Source organism: Panicum virgatum, chromosome 2N (genome assembly GCF_016808335.1).
Source record: "Panicum virgatum strain AP13 chromosome 2N, P.virgatum_v5, whole genome shotgun sequence".
In the NCBI taxonomy this organism is placed as follows: Eukaryota; Viridiplantae; Streptophyta; class Magnoliopsida; order Poales; family Poaceae; genus Panicum; species Panicum virgatum.
This window is the reverse complement of record NC_053146.1, coordinates 51,245,293-51,268,594: the sequence shown is the minus strand read 5'-3', so window position 1 is coordinate 51,268,594 and position 23,302 is coordinate 51,245,293. Positions and strand designations below refer to the sequence as shown.

The 23,302-nt window shown below is 44.2% G+C and overlaps 3 protein-coding genes and 1 pseudogene across 4 annotated transcripts; 3 read left to right on the top strand and 1 right to left on the bottom strand.

The window, feature by feature from the left end:
• Positions 1-784: 784 nt before the first annotated feature.
• LOC120661068 (OVARIAN TUMOR DOMAIN-containing deubiquitinating enzyme 4-like) lies at positions 785-4,110 on the bottom strand. Of its 2 annotated transcripts, none has more exons than XM_039939755.1 (7): positions 3,734-4,110; positions 2,216-2,718; positions 2,049-2,107; positions 1,891-1,931; positions 1,693-1,791; positions 1,232-1,427; positions 785-1,079 (listed from the first exon to the last, which is right to left on the bottom strand). In XM_039939755.1, exons 2-6 carry the CDS (start codon positions 2,691-2,693, stop codon positions 1,256-1,258), a joined length of 849 nt encoding a protein of 282 aa, XP_039795689.1. In that variant the 5' UTR covers positions 2,694-2,718; positions 3,734-4,110; the 3' UTR covers positions 785-1,079; positions 1,232-1,255. The 2 variants fall into 2 exon arrangements, with proteins under 2 accessions (XP_039795689.1, XP_039795690.1); XM_039939756.1 differs by having other exon boundaries at positions 785-1,096; positions 3,734-4,092.
• Positions 4,111-4,356: 246 nt separating this feature from the next.
• Positions 4,357-6,682, top strand: LOC120661066 (probable polygalacturonase). Its single transcript, XM_039939754.1, has 3 exons — positions 4,357-5,155; positions 5,478-5,809; positions 6,091-6,682. Exons 1-3 carry the CDS (start codon positions 4,590-4,592, stop codon positions 6,576-6,578), a joined length of 1,386 nt encoding a protein of 461 aa, XP_039795688.1. The 5' UTR covers positions 4,357-4,589; the 3' UTR covers positions 6,579-6,682.
• A 1,389-nt stretch (positions 6,683-8,071) lies between these two features.
• On the top strand, positions 8,072-16,943 carry LOC120661065 (annotated as a pseudogene).
• Positions 16,944-18,066: 1,123 nt separating this feature from the next.
• Positions 18,067-18,771, top strand: LOC120661064. Its single transcript, XM_039939753.1, has one exon. The coding sequence runs from the start codon at positions 18,162-18,164 to the stop codon at positions 18,504-18,506; it is 345 nt and encodes a 114-aa protein (XP_039795687.1). The 5' UTR covers positions 18,067-18,161; the 3' UTR covers positions 18,507-18,771.
• The last annotated feature ends 4,531 nt before the right edge of the window (positions 18,772-23,302 follow it).

The window sequence follows — 23,302 nt, the reverse complement described above, 5'->3', positions numbered from 1 at the left end:
AGAAAAATAAGATCCCTCCCTCTTTTTTATAAACAAAATAATTTCTTACGTAGTGCCCTGTTCGTTCTTAAACATACGGCATTTCGGCTTTTTAAATCTAAGTCCAAAACGGCATATATTGAAGATCGGAAGTAGTACTGTACATCGCCATTCGTGTATGAAAGACAGAGAGTACGACACACGCGCTGAACATTCCGCTTGATCTGGACCGAACTGAACGCACGGTAGCGGACGCCAGGGTCCAGTTTTTATTGGCCGTTGAATGCACGAGGTGTGGTGCGCCCATCACCAGGCCACTCTGAACACCGTACGCAGATGCGGCGCTCGAAACGGTGGCGCCCATGCGACGCGAAGCCCCCCGCCGTACAGGCGCGGCAGGGGATGGCAGCATGGGACACCGGCCGGGGCACGGCGAGATCTGAATCTGATCGGGAGCCCCCCTGCTCCTGCCCGTGCCGGCAGTGGCATGTGAGCGCGTTATCGGCGAGCGTGATCTCAGGGTCTGCGAACTGCGACGGGTTGCGGTATCGTGTTAAGTTTTCTGGCCGGGGATTCAGGGATTGCGCCTCGCCGGTTTTGCCGGAACGGCCGGAAGATGCGACGGCGGAGCGCCGAAGCTGGGTTTCTTTCACGTTTCATACTTCCAGCCGTTTCATGGTGACCGTGTCAATTCCTGCAATGCTTTACTAGCTCAAAATGTGGTTTGAACTCAATAGCTTTCGGCGAACACGAGAAGTCGAGAACGCTTAGCCTGTGCGTGTCGTATGGAGAGGACAAGTCTGGATAAGCTCAAGAATACACGACCCATCAAGCGATGTTGCCAGCAATATTTGACAAGAACTCTGCATTGCATCAACGGTATATGTAACCTGCTGCATCTGACCTTGCAACGATGTTAATAACATGAAATCTCGAACAAGGGGGGCAGCGCACAGGGCTCAATAGTTGGAATGTATAGGAATGCGGGTGCAGATCACTGTCCTTTGGCAGCTCCAAGCCTGTTTAGAAGTTCTGGCCATCTGTTCTTCGCCACATAAACACAGCAGTGTGGATCTCAACTTGCAGCCCGCGCGTCGCTCCTGCCAAGGGAGGTGACCTATAAAGTTCAGTAAGTCTACACAAGCAATGGAAGAGCCAGCATCGCAACACCTCAGTGCAAACTAAAACTCTGGATGACATTTGGACATGTTTTAATGGAAGAGAAAACCAAGATATAGGGTACAAAACTTACCATTTGAAAGTTGAGCTGCAAATGTTACAATCTTGACCTTGGACCACCCTTTCCCGGTATCTGCAGAGCTTCATAATGGCCGTAACCATGATAAAGAACTTGGATGGGAGCTTCTGTCCCATACTCTTGGCCATATTCAGCTATTGCTATTAAACCGCCAGCTTCTTTATCATGCATGTAAACTGTGATTGGCATCCTGCAAATGCAGTGTAATGGTTATGCCATAAAAGTATACGACCATATTAAAGAAGCCAACCTGCAAATCGAAATGCCAAACATATTGCTTGAATGATAGTCGCAGAATCTTTCACCCAAGAACTAAATTATACTTGCAGGAATTGAATATGGTGCTAAAGAAGCATTGGTACATCAAAGAAGCACGGCTAAAACTAACTTATCCCGCATAGCTTTAGCTAAGTAGCAAATATTAAGAAAATCTTCAGAAAATGGTTAACACTCACTGAAGAACATGCGAAGCCATAAATAACTCTGGTTCACCTCCCCAAACATGTGGCTTTCTAATCTGAGAGACATATGTATCGAATTCTCCTTCAACGAACCTGGAAAAAATGTTGAAATCAAGGATAAGCACAACACTATCTATTTAGATGGAAAAAACAAACTGCATGGTTACAAAATATGGAAATAGAGAAAATAACCATTCAGTCTCTGCTCGTCTCTTGATAAACTCATCAGCAACCTAAGGAAGAAAAGTTTACACATGGGATTCAGATGATGAAAATCACCAGATAGCTTACTACTTTTGACCTTTTGCAATCAAAAGCATGAATCTGGAAGCATAATATTGTACACATACCATTGTTCTCAACTCATCGGCTAGCTTTCTCTGAAGATCCTCATTAGGTATGGGTTTCCCTGATATAATGCATGCACGGATCATATGGTTGATATTTAATATTCCACTTTGACCAGTGGCACACTACAATTTTTTTAAAAAAAGAAAGAAATCATTCTCACTCTCACCAGTGACAGAATAATCTGTGTAAACTTTCTTCCCATGAGATAAATTTGCTGATGATTCAGCAGGCTGGGTGCTATCAATGTTGTTATCCACAGGACCCTCGGCACTTGACATCCCAGACACTGTAAAACCTTTTCCAGATGCTATACCTCCTATTTTTCGTGGCATACTTCCCAAACGCCAACCTATACTAGAAAACTTGTGATGGTATAGTATATCAGACTTTACACTTAGGATTTGGCTTCTTGCTGATAGTCTGCCATGAAACTGTCGACCTAAACTGACAGAACATGCTGGATTAGATGAATTTATGTTCTTCTTAACTGAACCAGTCCTGGCGTGATGCCTCAATGTTTGTGAGCACGAAGAATTCCACAAATCAACTCTTTGAGCCAACTTTCCTGGTAACTGGCTAGACTCAGAACACATGTTCCATGAAGTACAGCATCGCCAGGAAATAGTAGGTGCGTTGAGAAGCATTCCCTTCGGTTAGTTCCAAGTGTAACTGAAAGCATGCACATATGGGGAATCGATATTAGTTATTAGTGGAACATTATATCATTTCTACAGATAAATAAGAAGCCAGATCGAATAGAAGCTGCCAATGACACCATACTTTTAGCAAGCTACCATTTCATTTTGGCAGAAACAACAAGATCGAAGCTCTCCATGTTACTCACTATAATGAATTACTAATTACCAAATAAGTGCAAACTCTAACATTTTCCTTTTGCTCTTACCCTTGCATAGCGGATTCAATCCATGCTGTTTTTTTTGACAGTCACCGGGGGTGGGGGGTGGGGGGGGGGGCATCCCCCACCTGAATTTCATTGATGGGGCTTCTTGCAAGCCAAAAAGGATAGGATCTTAAGCAAGCCAGGAAAAAACTTGGTCCTGAAACGTTTTGCATCGATTACATATTAGAAAATGACGAGCACCAGACTTCACTGACAATGTAGTCTGCTGACTTCCATCTATAGCGCCAATTGCGAGCCTCAGCCTTGCAATCGCTTGAGAATCTCTTATAGGAGGGAGGGAGGCCTCTGAACACCACCTCGTTTGTGTGTTTCCATAAGTTCCAGCAGACCAGAAGAAGGAAGCTCCATGCTATCTTTTGAACTTATCAGGAGTCAGAATGTGCTAATACGAAGACAGTCCTCCCAAATCGTAAACATATCAAGCAAGGACAGCAACCCCCAGATCCTTCATTCAAACTCGTACACAAATACACAATGCCCCAAACCAATACTTTGTCTTATCCCTCCCTAGATGGGTGATGGCACACACAAAGGCACATCATCAGCTAACCAGCTATACACTGCAACTGCCGTCTAGGTAGCCTATATTATACATAAACCCCTAAAACCTAAGGCTATAATGGAACTATCCAAATGGGAGATGAACTTATATGATTTAATTTAACACTTAGCAACGAGGGAATACAGACATTACTTTCACGGAACAGAGGATTAAAGAGAGCGGAAATTAATCACAACAGGTAGAGAGAATCGATTTTATACCTCTGGTCTTCCGATTCGGCAAATCGAACGGAGATTTTTTTTAAGGAAAAATTGAAGCTGCAACGAGAGCCAGTACTGGAATCTGCCTCTTGGTGCTGGAGCGGCGGAGAAGATTTGAGGCTTGTGCAGGCGGAAGCGGCTTTCGATTCTTGCACATGACACTGTCGGTCGGGAGTCGGGCGCTGCTTCGCCCAGACCGCCTCTTCTGTTCGGTGTTCGTCGGCCGTGTTCGCCTCTTCAGACGAGGGGGCTCCGGCCGGATTCGTCGGCTCGCTCACAGCACAGAGATTGACGATGAACGGATGAAGACGAGGAACTCAGAAACTGGGTCTTGGACGGGCTAGCAATTTTGCGGCCGTGTTGGGCCCTCAGGCCATGTTATGCCTCATTGGGCCGTGTTAGTACCAGCTATTTCACATTTTCAGCGATGGGAAAGTAGTAGGAGTAGAAATTTCTTTCTACAAATTTTCTACAACGGGAACGATTTTGGTTAAGGTTTTCCATCTTACAATTGAATTTACTTAAAAATTAACAGATCTTATTATTTCGAGGTATTAAATTTTGCAATACCTTACCGCTGGCTATTAGGTTATCGGATGGATTCTGACAAGCTGGAATAAAGCGAAAGCGGATAACAAACAAGTGAACAACCTCACCCGTAATCCTTTCGGAACAAACCCATTCCAACACATCTTCGCGACGGCGACATGAACCCCGTCCGATCCAGCTGAAGAAAATTAAGCAACTTGGAGCAGTTTCCGTGCAATTGTTACACTAGCGCCGCGCATGATCCTCCAAGCCGCAAAGATTCCAATTTGATAGCGTAATTTTTGATTTCTCGGAGCCAGACGTCGGAATGGCGTCTCCTCCGCTTCAGTTCGCGGCCGCGCCCTTGCTGCTGCTGCTGCTGCTGGTAGCAGTCGTCCCGGCCGCACGGTCCAGCCGCGTCTTCTCCGTGACTGACTACGGCGCGGCGGGCGATGGGTCCCGCTACGACACGGTGGCAATTCAGGCCGCCGTGGACGACTGCGCGGCGGCGGGCGGGGGCCGCGTCCTCCTCCCGGCGCCGGGCAACTACCTGACGGCGACGGTCCACCTCCGCTCGCGGGTGGTGCTGGAGGTGGCCCCCGGCGCGCGGCTGCTGGGCGGAACCAGGCAGGCGGACTACCCGCCCGAATCGCGCCGTTGGTACGTCGTCCTGGCCGAGAACACCACGGGGGCCGGCATCACGGGCGGCGGCGAGATCAACGGCCAGGGCGGGGCGTTCGTGGTCACGCCCAGCGAGGTGAAGAACGTCATGGTGAGCTGGAACGCCACCGGCGATTGCCTGGGCGACGAGTGCCGGCCGCGGCTCGTCGGTTTCATCGACTCCAAGGATGTTAGGATCCACGACATCACACTCAACCAGCCCGCCTACTGGTGGTAAGCATTTCGTCATCCCTCAACTTCATTGATCGATCCAGGGGACATACCGATAGCTGCTAATTTCACTGCTCAAACCATACAGTACTCTCATAAGTGTGAACTGGTACAGACAAGCCTTCCTGATTTTTCCATTCCAAATATGCTAGAATCAACAAGCCTTTGCTCTGCTGCCTTTGTTCTTGCGATTGTGGGAAATAACTTATCTTCGTATGTTTTCCTAGTTAGGACATAGAATGAGCAGAAATAGAGTGTGTTTATTTGTCAGTGTACTTGGCCAAAATTAACAGGCTAACAGGCTCTACACTTGCATTGCTCACAGTCTTCACCTTGTCAGATGTGACAACACAGTGATCCGCAATGTGTCTATATTTGGGGATTTTAAGAGTCCCAACAATGATGGCATTGACATTACGGATTCTAACAACACTGTCATAACCGATTGCCACATAGACACCGGAGACGATGCTTTATGCCCAAAGTCATCCGCGGGGCCTGTTTACAACTTGACAGCCACAAACTGTTGGATTCGAACTAAATCTTGTGCTATCAAGTTTGGAAGTGCAAGCTTCTTCAACTTCAATAAGCTGGTCTTCGACAACATTACAATAGTTGATTCACATCGAGGACTTGGGATGCAGATTCGGGATGGAGGTACTAAACTGTGCTTGCAATTGTCAGTGTGTAGTCATACAAGTAGTGTGTAAAATCTTTTCATTTCCTTTTCAACTTCTAAGCCTTCTAGAACAGTAGTAATGCTTAAAGAAAGTCTGAAGGACAGTTTTAATGCAACCTGAACCTCATATGTACTTCTATCAGTATCATGCCTTTGACATACTATAGAGTATAGGCTGCTTTAGGGCCTGAACATTTGTATGCTGAACTTTGTCTTGTGGACTGGCTTCTCTTAATATTGAGCTGTGTAAGTGTTGCAGGAAATGTGAGTGATGTGCTGTTTTCAAACATCAAAATGAGCACCAGATACTACCATCCTTTATGGTGGGGAAGAGCCGAACCAATCTACATTACAACTTGCTCAAGGTACCCGGATTCAAAAGAAGGTACCATTTCAGACATAAGATTCATCAACATCTCATCAGTATCAGAAAACGGAGTTTTCCTGGCTGGATCAAAGCACGGGCTGCTCCGCAATCTGAAATTCAAGAATGTCGACCTGACCTACAAGCGTTGGACAAACTACCCGGGAGGCCTGTATGATTACAGACCTGGATGCGAAAAGATGGTTAAGCATAAAACTGGTGGCATGATGCTGGAGCACATCTCCGGCCTGGAGATCGACAACGTGAGGATGAGATGGGCGAGAGGAAACCTGAAAGGCTGGGACGTCAACCCCATCCTTTTCCGGCCGTCGACCATCGACAAGCTGTCTTTCCATGACTGGCAGTCAGTGGAAGTTCAGTGAATTTGCCCTTCCCCAATTGTACCTGTGTATCTGTATCACGATGAATAAAAGGGGTGATTCTTTTTGCGAAATATGCTAATAAGAGATCCCAATTCCCAACAGTACATGAGCTTCTGCAAATGGGCGAAAATTCGTGCTGTAGTTGTGTTGTAAGATCTGAATTCAAGTTTAAGGGTATCTCTGGTCTTGTTCTCATGCGGCTATCTCGATTAGCTGAATGGGAGAATGCTACTGCGAAATTTCACGCTTCACTCGCAGGCATCGTGCGAGCGTGATGTGCAGACATCACCTTCAGTTTGAAATGGCATTTTTTTCCAGGAAGTTTTCTGTGACCTCATATAAAAATCCCGCTCTCTGAAAATTCATCGAATAAAAAAGAAGAAAGAAAGTAAAAAGGGCCGTTTATACGTCTAGTAATGGGCCAAGGCCGCGCCCAGCCAGCCAGCCAGCCCAGTAGTAGGCTGCAGCCCCAACCCTTCTCTGCTGCTGACGCGCCACCACCGTGTCCATGCTGGACTACGAGTCGGCTCTGTTCTTTCTCCGTTATTCTCTGCTAGAAATTTTTTTATGCATGGGCTATTAAATAAAATCTATTTGCAAAATATTTTCAGAAATAGATGTAACTTTTCGCAATGAATTTAACGACGATAATTAATCGATGATTGGCTATATTGATGCTACAGTAACTATCTTCTAATCACGCGATCAAAGGTCTCGTTAGATTTTCCAGAGTTCTAAACGCGGGGTTCTAGAGTTGATTTTGTAAACTGACTTATTTGACATCGTAATTAGCAGTCAAAATATTATTATTTCCAAACATAACACAAATCAAACAGGACCTAGTCTACGACTACTGACTTTTCGGCTGTCTCGACCAGGGTTCACCAAACCGGTGGGAACTGGTCCGATTTGATCGGTTACAGATCAAATCGGTCCGGCCCGGTTCCGGTTTGGACCGGTACCAAACCGGCCCAAATTCAAAATTCAAATTTGAATTCAAAAAAATAAAAAATTCTCAAAAAAATCCTAAAAATATTTCAAGGTGCGACGAGTCTAATGGTGTCAAATTTTCTCAAAAATTCGATCATTTAGTATAGTTTGCGAGAATTTGAAGTTAAACAAAAAAATGTGCATATAAAAATATACAAATACAATATAAAAATAGTACAAAAGATGGTTGGAGGGTTCATTTAGGCTAAAATATGGTATATAAACATTTATTTAGTATACTTTGCGGGCATTTGAATTTAAATAAAAAAAAATTGAATTTGGCTGGTTACCAGTCAAACTAGTCGGTAAACCGGTCAAACCGGCCGGTAAGCCGGTCGGAACCAATTGAAAATTCGATTTTGAATTTGATTCTGAATTTGACTGGTTTCCACCGGTTTCCGATCAAACCGGTCCGGTAAACCGCTACTAGACTACGCCGATTTGACCGGACCAAGGTTTATTTAACGCTGGTCTCGACTCGGGGGCGGAGGAGAGGGGGTTTTGCAAGTTTTCTTTCTTTCTTTCTTTCTTGCAAGGGTTTTGCAAGTTTTCTCCATTGCTCTTCGTCGTCGGCTCCGTCAGGCTCTGATCCGCCCACACCACCTTGCCCTAACCGGAGCGGAGCAGCGACACTCTCCCCTCCCTGTCCGCCGCTCTCTCCCTGCCAAGCCTACCCCCTCATCACCCTGCCGCGCTCCCTCCCCATTGCCTGGTATTGGGGATACAAGGGAGAGCTCTGTTTCTGCAACCGCCGCGGCCGTCCAGCTCCAGAGACCAGAGGTAACGAGCCCTAAAACCTCTCTGTTAGTCCTGTGCTGAAATCACTTTAGCCGATTATTGCCAACGATCGGGAGTTCAGGTCAGCACGGGTGTGCTGGTTGTACTTGAGATTACATGTGTATAGGAACGTTTTCCTGATTTTGTAGTAATTACGGAAGCTGTAGATTTCCATCTAAGCTTTTGATATAGGACTTTTGGGCTAAAGGTTTTGGAGATTTTCTATTGATGAGAGGCTTCTGCCAAAATTGTGCTGTCGATGACAACAGTAACCTTGTTATGTTAATTTGGAGGGCTTAATGCCAGATATAATTAAATATGATACAATATGGAACGTAGGACCCCGCCTCCCTAGAGTTCGGCGATGGTCATGTTCTTTATATTTCATATGGAAGAGAAAAATATATGAAAATATGAAGAGTTTTGCTCTGTTGGCCCCTTCCATGAAGTTTGCATGAATATTAAAGCATCTGGTAATTATTTTTTTCCCAAGTGGGTATTGTTTGGACCCGGTCCTACCCCTACCCTAACGAGGTCTGGTCCAAGACCAAGATTCGGTGCCCAGGTCGGAGGCGCATCAATTAGCGGCTTTCCCCCCTTCATCTGTTTCTTCGCCATTTCTTCTTGCCATTTCCCCCCTAACGGATCAGAGCAGCAGGGGACGAGCAAGGTAGGTGATGCCACCTGCATAAACTGGGAGGAGAGGGAGCCGCTGGCATCGTAGCGCTCGAAGAAATCGGATCTGAGGGGGGGGGGGGCGAGATAGGAGCCACCGGCCATCCGACTGAACCCGACATGAGGAAAAATGGCAAAGAAATAAACGGAGGGGGGAAGCCACGGATTGATGCGCCTCCCACCTGGGTACCAGGCCTTGGTCTTGGACCGGTCCTCGTTAGGGTAGGGGTAGGGCTGGGCCCAAACAATACCCACTTGGAAAACAAATTAAATTAATTGTCAGATGCTTTAATATTTGTGCAAACTTCATGGAAGGGGCTACCGGAGCAAAACTCAAATATGAAATCTTCTGCCTAGAATTTTATGCCTAGAATCTTCTGACTATTAATGGCCGAATTAAAATATCTGTAGTTGGAAAGCTGTAGGCAATTTTATACAGCTTGTACCAGTATCATTTGTGGCATTTGTGACTGTAGAATAACTTTCCTGAACTGTGAAGGGTGCTGTTCTAGTTTGGACAGAACGTTGTTCAATGTTTGAAACAGATGACTTAACAACAGAGTCATTTCCTATGATAATGGATGAAAAGTTTAACTCTACAGTTTCTGAGAGTATATACTATATAGGTTACTATGATCAATCTGTTAAGCCTGAACCTTAGAGCTATTTGTTTAGTGAGGTACTGGAGTGGTTGCTGCTGTCCAGAAGGGATTATAGGTCAATTTTCACCTACAATCGATCTTTCAGCAATCAACATGAATATGTGTTGCATGAACTGTATATACGTATGAATTGTTGGTACTCATTCATGAGGTGGTGACACCCGGTACTGAATCTTCTACCCATCACTTCACCTTATGTGGTGGAAAGGCAAGTTATACAGTCGAATTGTTAACTGGAAATGCTTATATGTCATGGATTTATGCTTATACATGCTTTATTTATTGATTAAATGCAAATATTACACAGTTTCATGGGTGAGTGTGACCCATGCTTGTATGTTAGTACCACATCCTTTTAAAAGATAACAAATTCTTCTAATTTTCTTGACAGTTGTACATATAGAAGTTACGCTAGCGTATTTTACATGTTAGCGCTAAATTCAGCGATGTATTTTGTCATTTTGAGCTAACTCCTTATACCTATTTGGGTGTTGTAGTTGCCAAGCTGGCTTACTGGCCATGAAAGACTTCCACCTCCCACTGAACCAGACCCAGAGGGTCCGCTTTGAGACAGCACTCCACAAGCTCCAGGTGCTCACCCCCACCATGGTGTTAGCCGCTGCTGTCACCATCGCAGACACCATACCAATCAACCATGAGGACAGCGTCCTCAGGTTACCCACCCTTTCCCGTCCCATTTATCTCTCTCTCTCTCTCTCTCTCTCTCTCTCTCTCCTCTCTCTCTCTCTCTCTCTCTCTCTCTCTCTCTCTCTCTCTCTCTCTCTCTCTCTCTCTCTCTCTCTCTCTCTCTCTCTCTCTCTCTCTCTCTCTCTCTCTCTCTCTCTCTCTCTCCTCTCTCTCTCTCTCTCTCTCTCTCTCTCTCTCTCTCTCTCTCCATTTCGTATGAACTAATGGGAGTGCATGCAGGGGGCATTGGACATTGGATCAGAAAGGGAAGTTGGTGTCCACTCTCTGTGGGGTGGTGGAGTGGGTCGACAAGCTAGTCCATGTGCGGACGCTCCAGGCAAGGTACTCTGACGTATTATTTATGTCCGCTGGTGTCCCTACTGTGTTGCTCTGACAACATCGGAATTGGATATGGGGACTTGCCTTTATAGGAGTTAGGACTGATTTATTTGTCTCAAAGTGAGTTTGCTGTTGTGATACTGAATTTAGCGGTAGACTTCTATTTTTATTGGACAAGGGAATTGTAAGGTCAATTTTACATGTTGAAATGCACTAGTGAGCTATCTTCGTCTCATTCTGGAGATGCTGTGTTATGTTGGCTTTGAGTTGTGTACTTGTGTATACTGAACTATACAACAGACTTGATTATCTCTTTTGGCCATGGGAACTGCCAGTGCTATAACCAGTTAAATGGATTCACTTAAAAATTCCTGCATGCATCGAAAATGTTCCATCAATCAGATTATAAGGGTCATGCAACATGGTGTGAGACTGACGAAAAGAGCTTTTAACTTGGGTTCTGTATTAACAATGCTAAGTGAACTTGTGGTTAGAATTGTGGATAAGCTCTCAAGGCTCATTCCTGTCTGTTCGTCATAACCATTTCAGGTATAGGCCAGAGATCCGTGATACCTTAATTGGCCGTGTCATTAAGGTGTGTAAAATGTAAATTTATGTTCTGTATCATCAATTAAACCTTCTTAATTTTGCAACTAAATTTGTTATTATTATGTCAATTCATGATGTTGCTATATGCTCCGCACTTTAACAGCTGAATGCATATTTAACTATCTCAACTTAATTTGCTCTTTGTGTTTGGTAGTATCTATAAGCATGTAGTGACCCTCATAAATATCTACTTGTCGATACAGTATCTTCGAAAATCTGGCTATAATAGTTATATCACACAGTGAGAGTCCAATATCATTGACTTCATTGTCTTGCCAGTTTAGTTCCCATGCAAACAACGTACTCCATTTCAGACCAATATAAATTACTGTCTTGTTTTTTTATTCTCAAGATTGGTCCAGAGAGCTGGAGGTTGGAGATAAATTCTAAACAAGATGCTGTTATGATGTTTTCTTCGACAAATTTTCCTGATGGAATTCAGGTATGCTTTTCTGCACCCCTTGTATGTAACATTCATAAGCCATAATTTGTGGGATAGCACACAGCTGAGCACTACTTCAGTATTGGTATATCTTGCTATATTGGAAAATAAATAATCCTAAGCACAACATCAACAAGAACTTCAGCATGCTCAAGGAAATTTGAGGACAGAGTTTCTGCTATTATATACACCACATTAGACACCATTTTTCTCGCTTTCTGGATATTATGCACTGCACTTACCTTAGTGGCTTGTAACTGGATGTTATTTTTTCTGAAAGATTAACTGGGGTGTTGTTGAAATGTCAGTTTCAGTACTGCATCATTTTTCGAATAAAATAACAATTGCTAGAGTTAGTTCATTATAAATTTCACTAGCAATTCTTCTCCAATATCCTATTAATATATTTTTTTCTCATGCCCTCTGTTAGAAGAGAACTGCTGTTGATGAACTTACCGCCCGAAGTATTATTGAAGAAAATGATGTTGTCTATGTAAGTACTATACTTGCCTTTTCTTTGAGGTATAAGAACTAATGCTTTTGTTTGGTGCTGGAATAGATACTCATGCTCATCATCTGCCTAGTGATCTGAAAACCTTTTTTTTTCTAGCAACAATGTTACAGCTTAAAGCTTACAGTATGATATATCTGACATGTGGGTAGCAACAAGCCAACAAATATATGCTGGAACGGTGCTTGGTTTCTCACAATCTCACTGTTGGCATATTTCTTGACAGCTCTTCTTTTATTTCAAACGACTATTAGTCCTGGTGTAACTTCACGTGCATCCTTCGATGTGTTTACTTTGATGGCATTTTGAGGAACCAATATTACTGGCCCCTGCAGATATTATTAATTAATTCAGATATTATTAATAAATTCGGTGGTTTGCCCATGTTGGAGGCCTACTGAAATAGTCTTTACAGTTTCACTGTTGCATCTCCATCACATGTAATTGCAAGTCAACTGGCAACATTGCGTTTACCAGTCAATTACTTTATATCTCGTGGTGAACTAACTATTAAACTTTTTAGACAAGGTTGCAGTTTTACTTATGAGTAATAAAAAAAACATATTCTGGCCTCTTGGGGTAATACGCTAATATGATGTACCAAAACTTTGTTTTAAGTAAATTCTGAGTTATAAATACTTATTATGGTCGTGATTAGTCAGTTGCAACACGTGTATCTGAATCTCGCAGGTCTTGTAAAGGGTATAACCAACCATGCCTTAATACTCTAGCTACTTGATGACAGTGGCTATTTCCACCGTCTATATATTTTCTTAAAACAGATGAAGCTAATATACACCTAAGAGGCTAAGATCATTGCAATAACCACTGCATCTGAATCTTGGAGTGCACTGATTTGATCCACTAAGACTACCTGTGTGGATGTGATGAGTCTTAGTCTGTTTTCTGTTCCTATTCCTACTTTCCTAATTCAGCTAGATGGGACCCTTATATAAATGTACCCTAGTCTTTGTTTAGGGAGTAAAGCAAGAATAGATCAAATTTCTCTTCAGGACTTGCATGGTCATTGGTCAGACCCTTCTGCCGAAGGGGCAAACCCTGTTCGTGACATGGGTGCAAGTTTGGTGTCGAAAATGGTTCTGCGTTTTGTGAACGGAGAACCTGTCCAGTATTATAGGAGCAGCAACACTCCTTTCCTCTCATGCAAAAGGACTCCTTGCTTAGAATTTTGTGCTCTGTTTATCTTTCTTGATTCATTTGGAGAAGTGTCTTTTGTTACATATTTGTTCCCTATTCCTGCTCTTCGCCCTGGGGAAAATTCATGACACCGTGGAACTATGAACTGTGTTTTGGCCTATCCTATTTTTTTTAAAAAAAGTTTAATATTCCCTTTTATTTCCTTGTGCTGCATCTGATGAGAACTATTCAAAATGGGATACTTCTTTGTTCTTTGCCAGGCTGAAATTTGTGCTTTCAACCATGATGGATCTCCAGAGCTGCAACCAATGGGTCCAAAGTGTGGAAAGGTACATGCCTGACATTTATCAATGAGTTCTTTTACATGTACCCCAGCGTACCTTCGCGTTTCTTGTAAAGGATGCCCTTACAGTGCTGGCTCTCCAATGAGATGCAAAAGCTGGTTGAGGTGTAGTAGTGCAAGGCTGACTCATGAGTAGTTCAAGGATGTGCCTTCTCAATGCCTCCTAGTTTCCACAAGAGTAAAACACACTATTAGAGTATATTTGGGATATCTCTATAATAGGTAGTTAGGATTGTATCCGGACTCTACCATACAGCAGGAGGCTTGCTCTCCAAGTCATGTACCCCAATATATACCGACATAGTCCTCAATGCAGTACAATCCACAACATTACGCATCTCTCTATTCCCTCCTACACACACTTGTGGCCCTTAATATTGTCCCACATTGTCATCTAGGTACTAAACTCAGAAAATGCACATACGAGTCCCTAAACTTGTTAAGTGTGCCACCTGAGGGCCCTAAATTTGTCCTTTCTGGAGATGCTTGAGGAGCTCTCCCTTTCGTTTCCTTTTAGAATGCTGTCGTGTGAGCTGGAGTCCCCAACAGTCTGTACGCAAAACCTTTATAGCTTTCTATAAAAGCAGGATGAGTTCTTGTAAAAAAAAAAGTGTCACGCAAACATGGTACCTAATATGCAGTATACAGGATAGTGACAACAGCCACGAGCATGTATTAGACCATGGTGACATCTTGCGTTGAATTATGCATTCCTGTTGAAGTATAAGTGAATTGCTCACCTCTTCCCATCAGCTTAAGTTTTTGGGTTGAATCGGTTGGTGCATGCAACTCAATATAAAATCAGGGCTAGAGATCTCGAGTTTGAATCCTGACAGCGCAATTAAATAAAATAATTGCAGCCGACTCCTAATTTCCATGTTTGAGGCATGAGGGAGCCTTCATAGGCAGCCGCAAAGCAATCCAAGGTTGGGAAAAAATGTATCGTGGCTGGATTAATTAGTCTAACGCTAACCCTAATCCTTGCTCTGATCCCATGTTACTAACCTTGGGGATTTGGGAAAATAACCTCTCCATTAGGGGAGACAATAATATATAGAAGACCTCTTGGGCCACATGGGCCTATAGTATATGTTCGCCCTGTTTATGGTCTGGTTTACACGGTTTATGGGTACAAAGTACAAACCAACCCAACCCATATGAGACGTTGTGCTGTGGTTTGGTTTCTACGGGTTTCATGATTTTCACAGGTTAACAGCATGCACCCCAGAAACGCGGCCTCTGAGAAGCTATCGCCGCCGCCCGCCGGCACTGCCGGCACCTTGCACAAGCAAGATGGAGTCGAGGCACATGATTGAGTCGAGGCGCTGCCGCCGAAGCTGCTCGCGGAACCACTGGATGAAGTCGCCCCCGCGCGCCCGCGCGCGTCCACCTCCACCACCGGCTCCTCCTCGGCCGCCGCACTTCGCGTCCGCCTCGCCCGCGAGCACCGGCTGCTGCTGCAGTGCTGCTGCTAGGCGCTACCTCCGCAGCGGCCTCCGACCGGCTCCTCTTGATGCGCGCCTCTTTACCGCGCTCACGCTTGGCCTCGTGGCCGTCGTCCCTCGCGGCCCTGGCGTCCGGCGGCGCCGGCGGCGCCCAAGGACGACGGCTCCATCTTCGGGGCTCCGACATTTTCGCCAAAGAGCGCCTGATCGGCGGCGAGGCCGAGGCGCGAGCAGCTGATCGACGCGCGGAGGCGGTCCACGGCCAGCGACGGCGCGCACAGCAAGAGGCCCCGCCGCTTGTCTCCGGGCGCCGGCAGCGGCATCCGCCTAGACGCCATGGCGATGGTGGCGATGACGAAGTTCACGACCACGAACAGCACTGCATGCGTTAGCCACCCGCGCGCGGCCTCCAGCATCTCTAGCTCCCTCCCTCTCTCCTCTCCCAGTGCTCCGGGTGGCTGATGTGGAGGCGGCTGTTGCCTGTGGCCCTGTGGGGTGTGGGGTTCTACGACTGCACACGGTACGGTGGCGTGGCCATGAGGATGAGCTAACGGGTTGCACGGTTTAGACCCGATGGAATCCAACCCGGCGGCTGGACTTCCAAAGCGGCTTGGAATGGGTTGGTTTACGGGTTGGATTGGGTTTCGACCGAATCATGTACAGGGCGAGTATATGTGCTTTAACCGCAGGGGGGTTATAAGTGAATTGCCCACCTCTTCCTATCAGCTTAAGGTTTTGTGCTGAATTGGTTGGTGCATGCAACTTAATAATTACTTGCTCATTAGAGTGATTTGGACGTGACACACATAACAAGGTTATGGACCTAAATGTGCATTTTAACAGTACATGGGTAGGTTTACAGACCGCCAATGTATTTTACTCTTGACTAAGTACATCTAGGGTTATACAGTTATAGCGGCTTCATTATGGTCTTTGCCTTTCCAAAAATTTGATATTGTTTACCGAGACAACTTTTAATTTATCTGTTACTGATTCGTTTTGAGGGGTCTATCTATGCAGCTTGAGAGGGGCCAATTGCTCATGGTCCCTCCTTACTTGGTAAAATGACAGAACCGGCATTGTTATTACCTTGAGCAATATGGCATCGACTTGATTCTCGGTCGCAATGGATTCATCTGGGTAGGTGAGCATGCTGCTGTGGGTGGAAAGACCGAGTTGATGGGAGCTGAACTTGAGAATTTCACGCCTCTGGAAACAAGGAGTTATGTTTGCCGGCTCGCCAATGCCGTACGCGTGCTTTCAGCACTAGGATTCACTTTGACTGCCGAACTGATAATTGAGACCGTGGAAGCAAGTTTGTCATCCAACGTTGCTGTAAATGACATGGTTGGGGGAGAATGTCCAGACTGCAGAGAGAGAGGCTGCACGTCGAGTCCATCTGGTGGGGAAGGAAATTGGGCCAATATAAGTAACTAACTATGCTGATTCTTGCTGCCTGATTGACAGAGAAGTTCATGATCTGCAGTAGCCTTATCCGTATGAGATTAGTGTCGGTGCCTGATCTTTACGGGTTTCTACAAAAGACCATCAGTGCCTTGTGCACACTTGACAAAGATACAAAAAATTGAAATTTTTGCAGATTTCTGGTGCTGTTCATGCATTTGTAATTTGTTGATGGTGCCAGAAATGCCAAAATGATAGTGTAGGGTCTAGCAGGTCTGTAGTAGACTATATAGCTAATTAACCCGATACTTTAGTTTGCATCTCACGTATCTATACTATAAAAGTTGAAACAATTGAAAATAATTCTCACTAAGATTAGGTCCACAGTACTCCTCACGGAGGCCCCACTTGTCTGACCAAAAGGTGTGACAAAAGGGAGGGGGAGATTGATTTTGTTAGTATTTTCCACCAAAATCCTATTACTTTTTACACTAGCAATTTTCTATACCCATCTCATGTATCAACATGTTACTTTCTTTTAGCACACACATACTTTCCTTTGCATATTCATTGACCCATAATTCATATTATTTTTTTTGGAAGAATAATAATTGACATCACTGTTTATGGAAGGAAAAGAAGGAAAAGAAATACGTGTATTAACATATTACTTTCTTTAGTATAGACATACTTTCCTTTGCACATATATTAATCCATAATTCACGCCATTTTTTCTTTTGAAAGAATAATAATTGACATCAGTGTTTATGGAAGGAAAAGAAAGACGTGTATCATTTTTAGAAAAAAAATAAATGGCATCGTTGCTTGATGATTTTGGTAGGATATTAATTGGCATCATTGTTTTATGGAAGGAAAAGAAAGATGTGTATTATTTTTGAAAAGAAAATAAATAGTATCATTGCTTGATGGAAGAAAAATTAAATACGTGCATATATCTTCCCTAGTTTTTCAAATATTTGAGCATTTCGATTTAAAGCCTGCCCAATTCGGAAAACATCTGCCCATTCTGATATCTGGATTGAAGTCCACTGAGCTCGGGCTGTTACTTGTTCTGAGGATTCCTTTAATCTTTTGTTTAAATAAGGGTGTCAATTAGTGACCTTTATTAGTTTAAAATTTTGTACTACTCCAAAATCAGATCTAAATCAGCTCTTATTTTGAAAAATTAGTATAAAATTTTAAACTAAAATAGGTTGGAGGTGCATCTAAGGGTCAGCAATTCGCACCCCTAGTTTAAAATCATGCTGGCTGAATTTAGTAATCTGTAATCTTTTGTTTAAACTCCGCCACATATGTAATCTCTTGATGACTTTAGTAAGGCCCAAACCATGTGCGCTCTCTCTTTCTCTCTCACATACACAAAAAGCCCAGTTCGACAAGCCTTGACCAAAGCCCAGCCCATTTACAGCACTTCCTGCAAGCGGAACACCGGCCTACACCCCTCACCCAGTCGCCAGAGCGCAACCTCAATCGACGAACTCTTCCCCTCTCCGATCTCGACGAGCACCAAACCGGGCTCGATGCGGGCGATCTCGTCGGCGGCGGGTGGGATGCTGCGGGCGCGGCTGCGCGGGGCCGCGCGCGTCCGCGGCGGCGGCGAGGGGGCCGGGCGATGGACGACCCCGGGGCACGAGGAGCAGCCCAAGGGGTATCTCTTCAACAGGCCGCCGCCGCCGCCGGGGGAGTCGCGCGAGTGGGAGGACTGGGAGCTGCCCTGCTACGTAACCTCCTTCCTCACCGTCGTCATCCTCGGCGTCGGGCTCAACGCCAAGCCCGACCTCACCATCGAGACCTGGGCGCACGAGAAGGCGCTCGAGCGCCTCCAGCAGCAGGAGCTCGCCGCCGCCGAAGCCCAGGCTGAGTGATCCACGCGTCTCAGGTCATCCCGAACCCTAGGCTGCCTCTGATTTGCTTCCAATAAGATGGTTGCGATGTGTGGTCCCGAACTTCTGATGTGGATGGAACACAGGCTGAACACTATGATGTTGTTTCTGTTTCATTTTGAAATTTTCCCGATGATGATGGCGCATGCCCTGAACATTTCTGAAATGTTTCACAGTTGTATTATCCTCTTCATCCTTCGGTTGTACTACTACTACATGACCACAGTTAGGACTGTACTTGTCTCTACTCTCTGACTTCCGCAGAACTCTGTTGTGAAATGTTTCTTATGTTGTTTGAGAGCCTTGGGCGAATCTCAGTAGGTACATAGATAAATAGTTTTTAAACGTTAGAACTTAGAAGGTAATGCATAAGCTATGTTAAGTAAACCTGTAAGTTTGTTGGGCCATAGGTACAGCCGTATGGTAGATGGAGATGCAAAACATATTTAGATGGCTATATAGCTTCTGTGGTTAGCTAGCCCATTATGTCTTCTAATAAAAAGGTAGATTCAAACTGTCACTTCGAGCCAAATAGAATGTTGCTTTGACATTGTTTCAATCGATCCTGTGATCAAACTTTAGACTAAAATAATTATATGTTGTACAATTGAATTGATAATGCTATGAGAGTTTAATCATCTATCTACTTCACTACACTGAATGTGATGTTCTGTTGTGAACATGTGCATGGATTGCTTAGGTATCTTCAAATAAGATAATTTTAAGTATAGCTGGTGTTTGGGAGGGTGTGGGCAAACCTGTGCTTGCCCACACTCTATCTGAGTATCAGTTTCCCTTTCTTCATCCTTGTCCAATTTAACAATACCCAGATGCCCAAACCCAATCAGGAATTGGGTAAATTTAATGGGAAATGGGTGGGAAGATGAACCAACGAGAACAGATTGTTTGAAGATGGAAGTTTGTTTTTTCTGATAAAAAAGTTAGAGACGAAGCATAAAGGAATGACTGGTTAACATATCAGAATACCACACATTAAAAGGCTAAGGCACTAATCAAGGATTGGAAGTATCACACCATGGATCCATTTTATTCATAGTCTTGTTTCTACTTGCACTGTCTTCATTCATGTGGCATGCTAATGCTTTAGAAGTTTCAGTAGAAGATAGTGAAAAACCATTTTGAATTATTCTGGTGGTGGTTGGGGGGGGGGGTGCAATTTGTCGACTTTGAGGGCAAAATTGTCTGTTTTTTTAGTTCAGGGGGATTTTCAAAACTTGATTACTCGATCACAAGTTAAGGGGGGCAAAACGGAATTTACTCTTTTTTATTTCTGAAAAAATTGGTGTAGTTATGCTTTGCCATCTTTTCATCTTCATCTGCAAGCAATTCTAGACATGAAGACTGGGCGATAAGTGTTTCTACATAGTCATTACTCTTCTTGTTGTTTTATTTACCGAAATTTTTAAGATGGATATAAGGAGCATGCTAGAACTCAGGTGAGTGATTGCTGTGGCTCACTGAAGGTTGCAAAATAACCATTTTTCCCCCCCTGATGGTTACCACCTCAGCAGCCACGAGGCAAGTGCCTTTACAGTTTAGCGCCTTGATAGGTAGAAAAGCTACCTTGAAACCGGGTTCTTGTACACCTTGAACAGCATATTAAAATGCCTGAAAAAAATATTTTGTATTTTTGCTTAAAACAAGTGAATGATTATATACTATAAGGAATGTAGGAAAAATCAGCCTGCCTTCGTTTGAAACCAGAAAGTGATTCATTTTCATTGTCATTAATGGTGTTTGTATGATGTATATATGATTGACTCTAGCGTGATAACCAGGCCTGGTTTAAGTAACCCATGAAGTATGGATGGTAGATGACTAATTTCTGGAGAAATTCAAAGAGATTTGAAACTTATCAGGCTAAAGCGGTTTGTAGCACTGGCGTCCGAGACTTTCTTTTATAGTGTCTCTGAACCTGTTTTTTTTCCCAAACTGATCAGCCTTCTTTGATGAGCAAGTCTGCAATCCTCTTTTGAGTACAATAGTACAATGTTTGTGCTGCTCTTTTCTTTTAGCTCAGTTTTGTGTCTTATGTGCAATAATTCTGGTGAGTTATGCCCATGTGGCAATGTCCCCTTTGTCTCAATAACAATGTGCAATATTGCATGGTGTCTGAGCTTTCACTCCTCTGTTTGAAACTTAGAATTCTTCTGCACATTCACCTTTTCATGTTCTTTCATTGAATTGTGGCTGGCTGGCTGCTCATTCTCTGCTTAGGTGATAGGTGCGGTTCTGTGAGGGTTTGTTTGGATATGTAGGGATTTGATTGTAGGGAAACCGAACTCATTTCCCTGCCAATGCAAAGGGTTTGGGTCTTGTACCTGTCCATCAAAAACAAGTTCGAAGTGTTTTTAACCACGCTGTAGGGGATAAGTATGATTTTTTAAGACTAGTTGACTTGGTTGAAATTTCAGTATTCTTAAGCAGATAATGATGAGCAAATCCAGACTGTTTGTTACTAGTAATAAGCAACGTACTGTTGGAGGTAAGATCACCCAGTTGGAAGTTCCTTAGCAGGGCTACCTATTTTCCTAGCCTGTTTTGTATTAAATCTTGTATAGGATACGTTTCTTTGAATTTTATTACTTTCCTGATGCACAAACTAGGTCTGAAATTTCAGCTAGTGTTATGATTGTTGAGCATAAAGCAATGTAAGATGCATATGCTTGTACTTACAGTCCTTCGATAGCCTGGTTCTTATTTTTGACGAACAGAATTTCAACAAAGCTAGCTTTCAAAAGTGGGGCATCATGTCCTACTATTGGTTAGTTCAGGGCCCAGGCCTAGATGTTCGGCGCCTCTGCGGATGCGCACTAACAGTCATTTATCCCAAGCATCATCAGCTGTTTCCGTTGTCGTAATGTTGTCCTCGTGAGCACTGCTTAGATCATCCGTGCGCCTTCTTCACGAGTTTTCTTCAGTCACATCTCACATGCACATGCTGCCTTGGGCAATCGCTGGATGCCTAGCTGGCTAAAATGAGAAAAACACACCTACTTATGCAGACAGGCCAGTAATGAGGCTTGCCTGTCATGTTTGGTCTGTTATTGCCAATTCCGCTGCTTGAACAGTTGAACTTGAAGCGTCGTCTGTAAACAGCCGATTAAATCAATTTGGCAGTGAAATTCTCTGCAATGTTCTCTTAATCATCATGCTCAACTGTCATGCCCGCAACCAAACCGTATGATCTGAAAAATGCGCTCTGAACTGTCTTTTTTTTTTCCCTAGTTAAAAATTGTAACTTGCGAGTAGACTCCACAATCCATATACCAGCAGTCCAGCATACCACTACTGCTAGATCTTGTTCATCACGCATCCATGTACGATCTTTCTGGTAGGCACCGTATACATGATTGTGTAACCTGCATACGAGTACAAACGTTCACTTTTTGCGTGGATCCAAAGCTACAGCATGCCTTTCCCTGCACTTTTGACCTGAGCTTCCATTCTTTACCGATAAGCATCTCCTTCTAAAGCCTGGCCGCTCGCCATGGCCTGGCCGGCTTTACCGATAAGCATCTCCTTCTAAAGCTGGGCATGTCACGGTATGTCCGAAGCACAAGCGCTGCTCCTGAGAGCTACTCGCTCTCTGTTTGTTCCTGCACCAGCATCCCATCTGATGATGGCCCTAAGCTAGAGAATGCTTCGCTTGCCGTAGTCTCTATATTATACGGAGTACCTCGCCATGACTGCTGCGACTGAGATGCACATGCCGTTTCACAGTGGAAAGGCGTGGGGGCGTAGCCATGGCCCATGGGACATGCCCTGGCCCTGCTCTTCGCTGTGGCTCTACTCTGTCGCACCACGCACCACGGCAAATCTTTCGGAAAAAAAAAACTCTGTCGCACCACGCAAATCTTGTGGTGGTCCGGTGGCGTTGGATGTGCAGGCGTCAATGCAGCTTGGTCCGGGATGGCTGGCGGAGCTGTCAGCTGTCGATGCATGCTAAGCTAGCCAACCACCTGCCTTTCTCTGAGATGGATTAGTCCCTACCTCCCCGTAGCACAATGAGCCGTCAGATTTGGTCTGTGTTCATCCCCCGTTTCTTCCTGGACAACTGCAGCCATAATGCTTCAAGACAGTTTTTCTTTGCGGTAATGTTTGCAAATATCTTGTCTCGAATCTTTTCACGGTCTGGCGTATGTAGGATTGTAGGAGCTGACAGTTGAAGGGTTTTCATCAAAATGGTTGTCCAATGGAGTATTGGAGATGACATTGAAGTACTGTCAGAGTAGTCAGACCGTCTTGTGTCTACTGACCTCAATTATTCCAATCTAACTTTTTTTTTAAAAAAAACATGAATATAATATAGGGGGCTGAAACTGGAAGTCGTGTGGCACCGCTTGTGATCACACTAGGAGTATAGAAATTTGGTTTTAAAAATAAAGGAGTATAGAAATTTCGGTACGCTCGTCTAACTTATTAGAATCCTCTTGGATTCCAGCGGAAAACACAAAATCGTACGCTCAACGATGATTGGAGAAGTCTCACTCAACAGGCTGTTAGTAGATCTACATTTCGGTGGTTGGTGGAATAGCTATATCCCATATGACCAGAGACCATCACAAGACCATACAAAAACAAAAGGCACTGCATGATGACAAACATATATATACACAAAAGTGCCCAAATACCCAATACTAAAATCCACAGAGAATCAGAGGACTGCATAAACAAGAGGAGACCATAAAAAAGCCACAGCCCCTCCTGCAGACCAGTTTTTTAGCGGCCACAAGAGAATCGTGACGGCTTTTGTT

Coding starts and splice junctions, on each gene's coding strand:
- LOC120661068 (XM_039939755.1), bottom strand. CDS start 2,693: ATGCTTCTCAACGCACCTACTATTTCCTGGCGATGCTGTACTTCATGG. Junction 1,932..2,048: donor CCGATGAGTTGAGAACAATG/GTATGTGTACAA, acceptor TTTCTTCCTTAG/GTTGCTGATGAGTTTATCAA. Junction 1,428..1,692: donor ATGGCTTCGCATGTTCTTCA/GTGAGTGTTAAC, acceptor CTGCATTTGCAG/GATGCCAATCACAGTTTACA.
- LOC120661066 (XM_039939754.1), top strand. CDS start 4,590: ATGGCGTCTCCTCCGCTTCAGTTCGCGGCCGCGCCCTTGCTGCTGCTG. Junction 5,156..5,477: donor AACCAGCCCGCCTACTGGTG/GTAAGCATTTCG, acceptor CATTGCTCACAG/TCTTCACCTTGTCAGATGTG. Junction 5,810..6,090: donor GATGCAGATTCGGGATGGAG/GTACTAAACTGT, acceptor TAAGTGTTGCAG/GAAATGTGAGTGATGTGCTG.
- LOC120661064 (XM_039939753.1), top strand. CDS start 18,162: ATGCGGGCGATCTCGTCGGCGGCGGGTGGGATGCTGCGGGCGCGGCTG.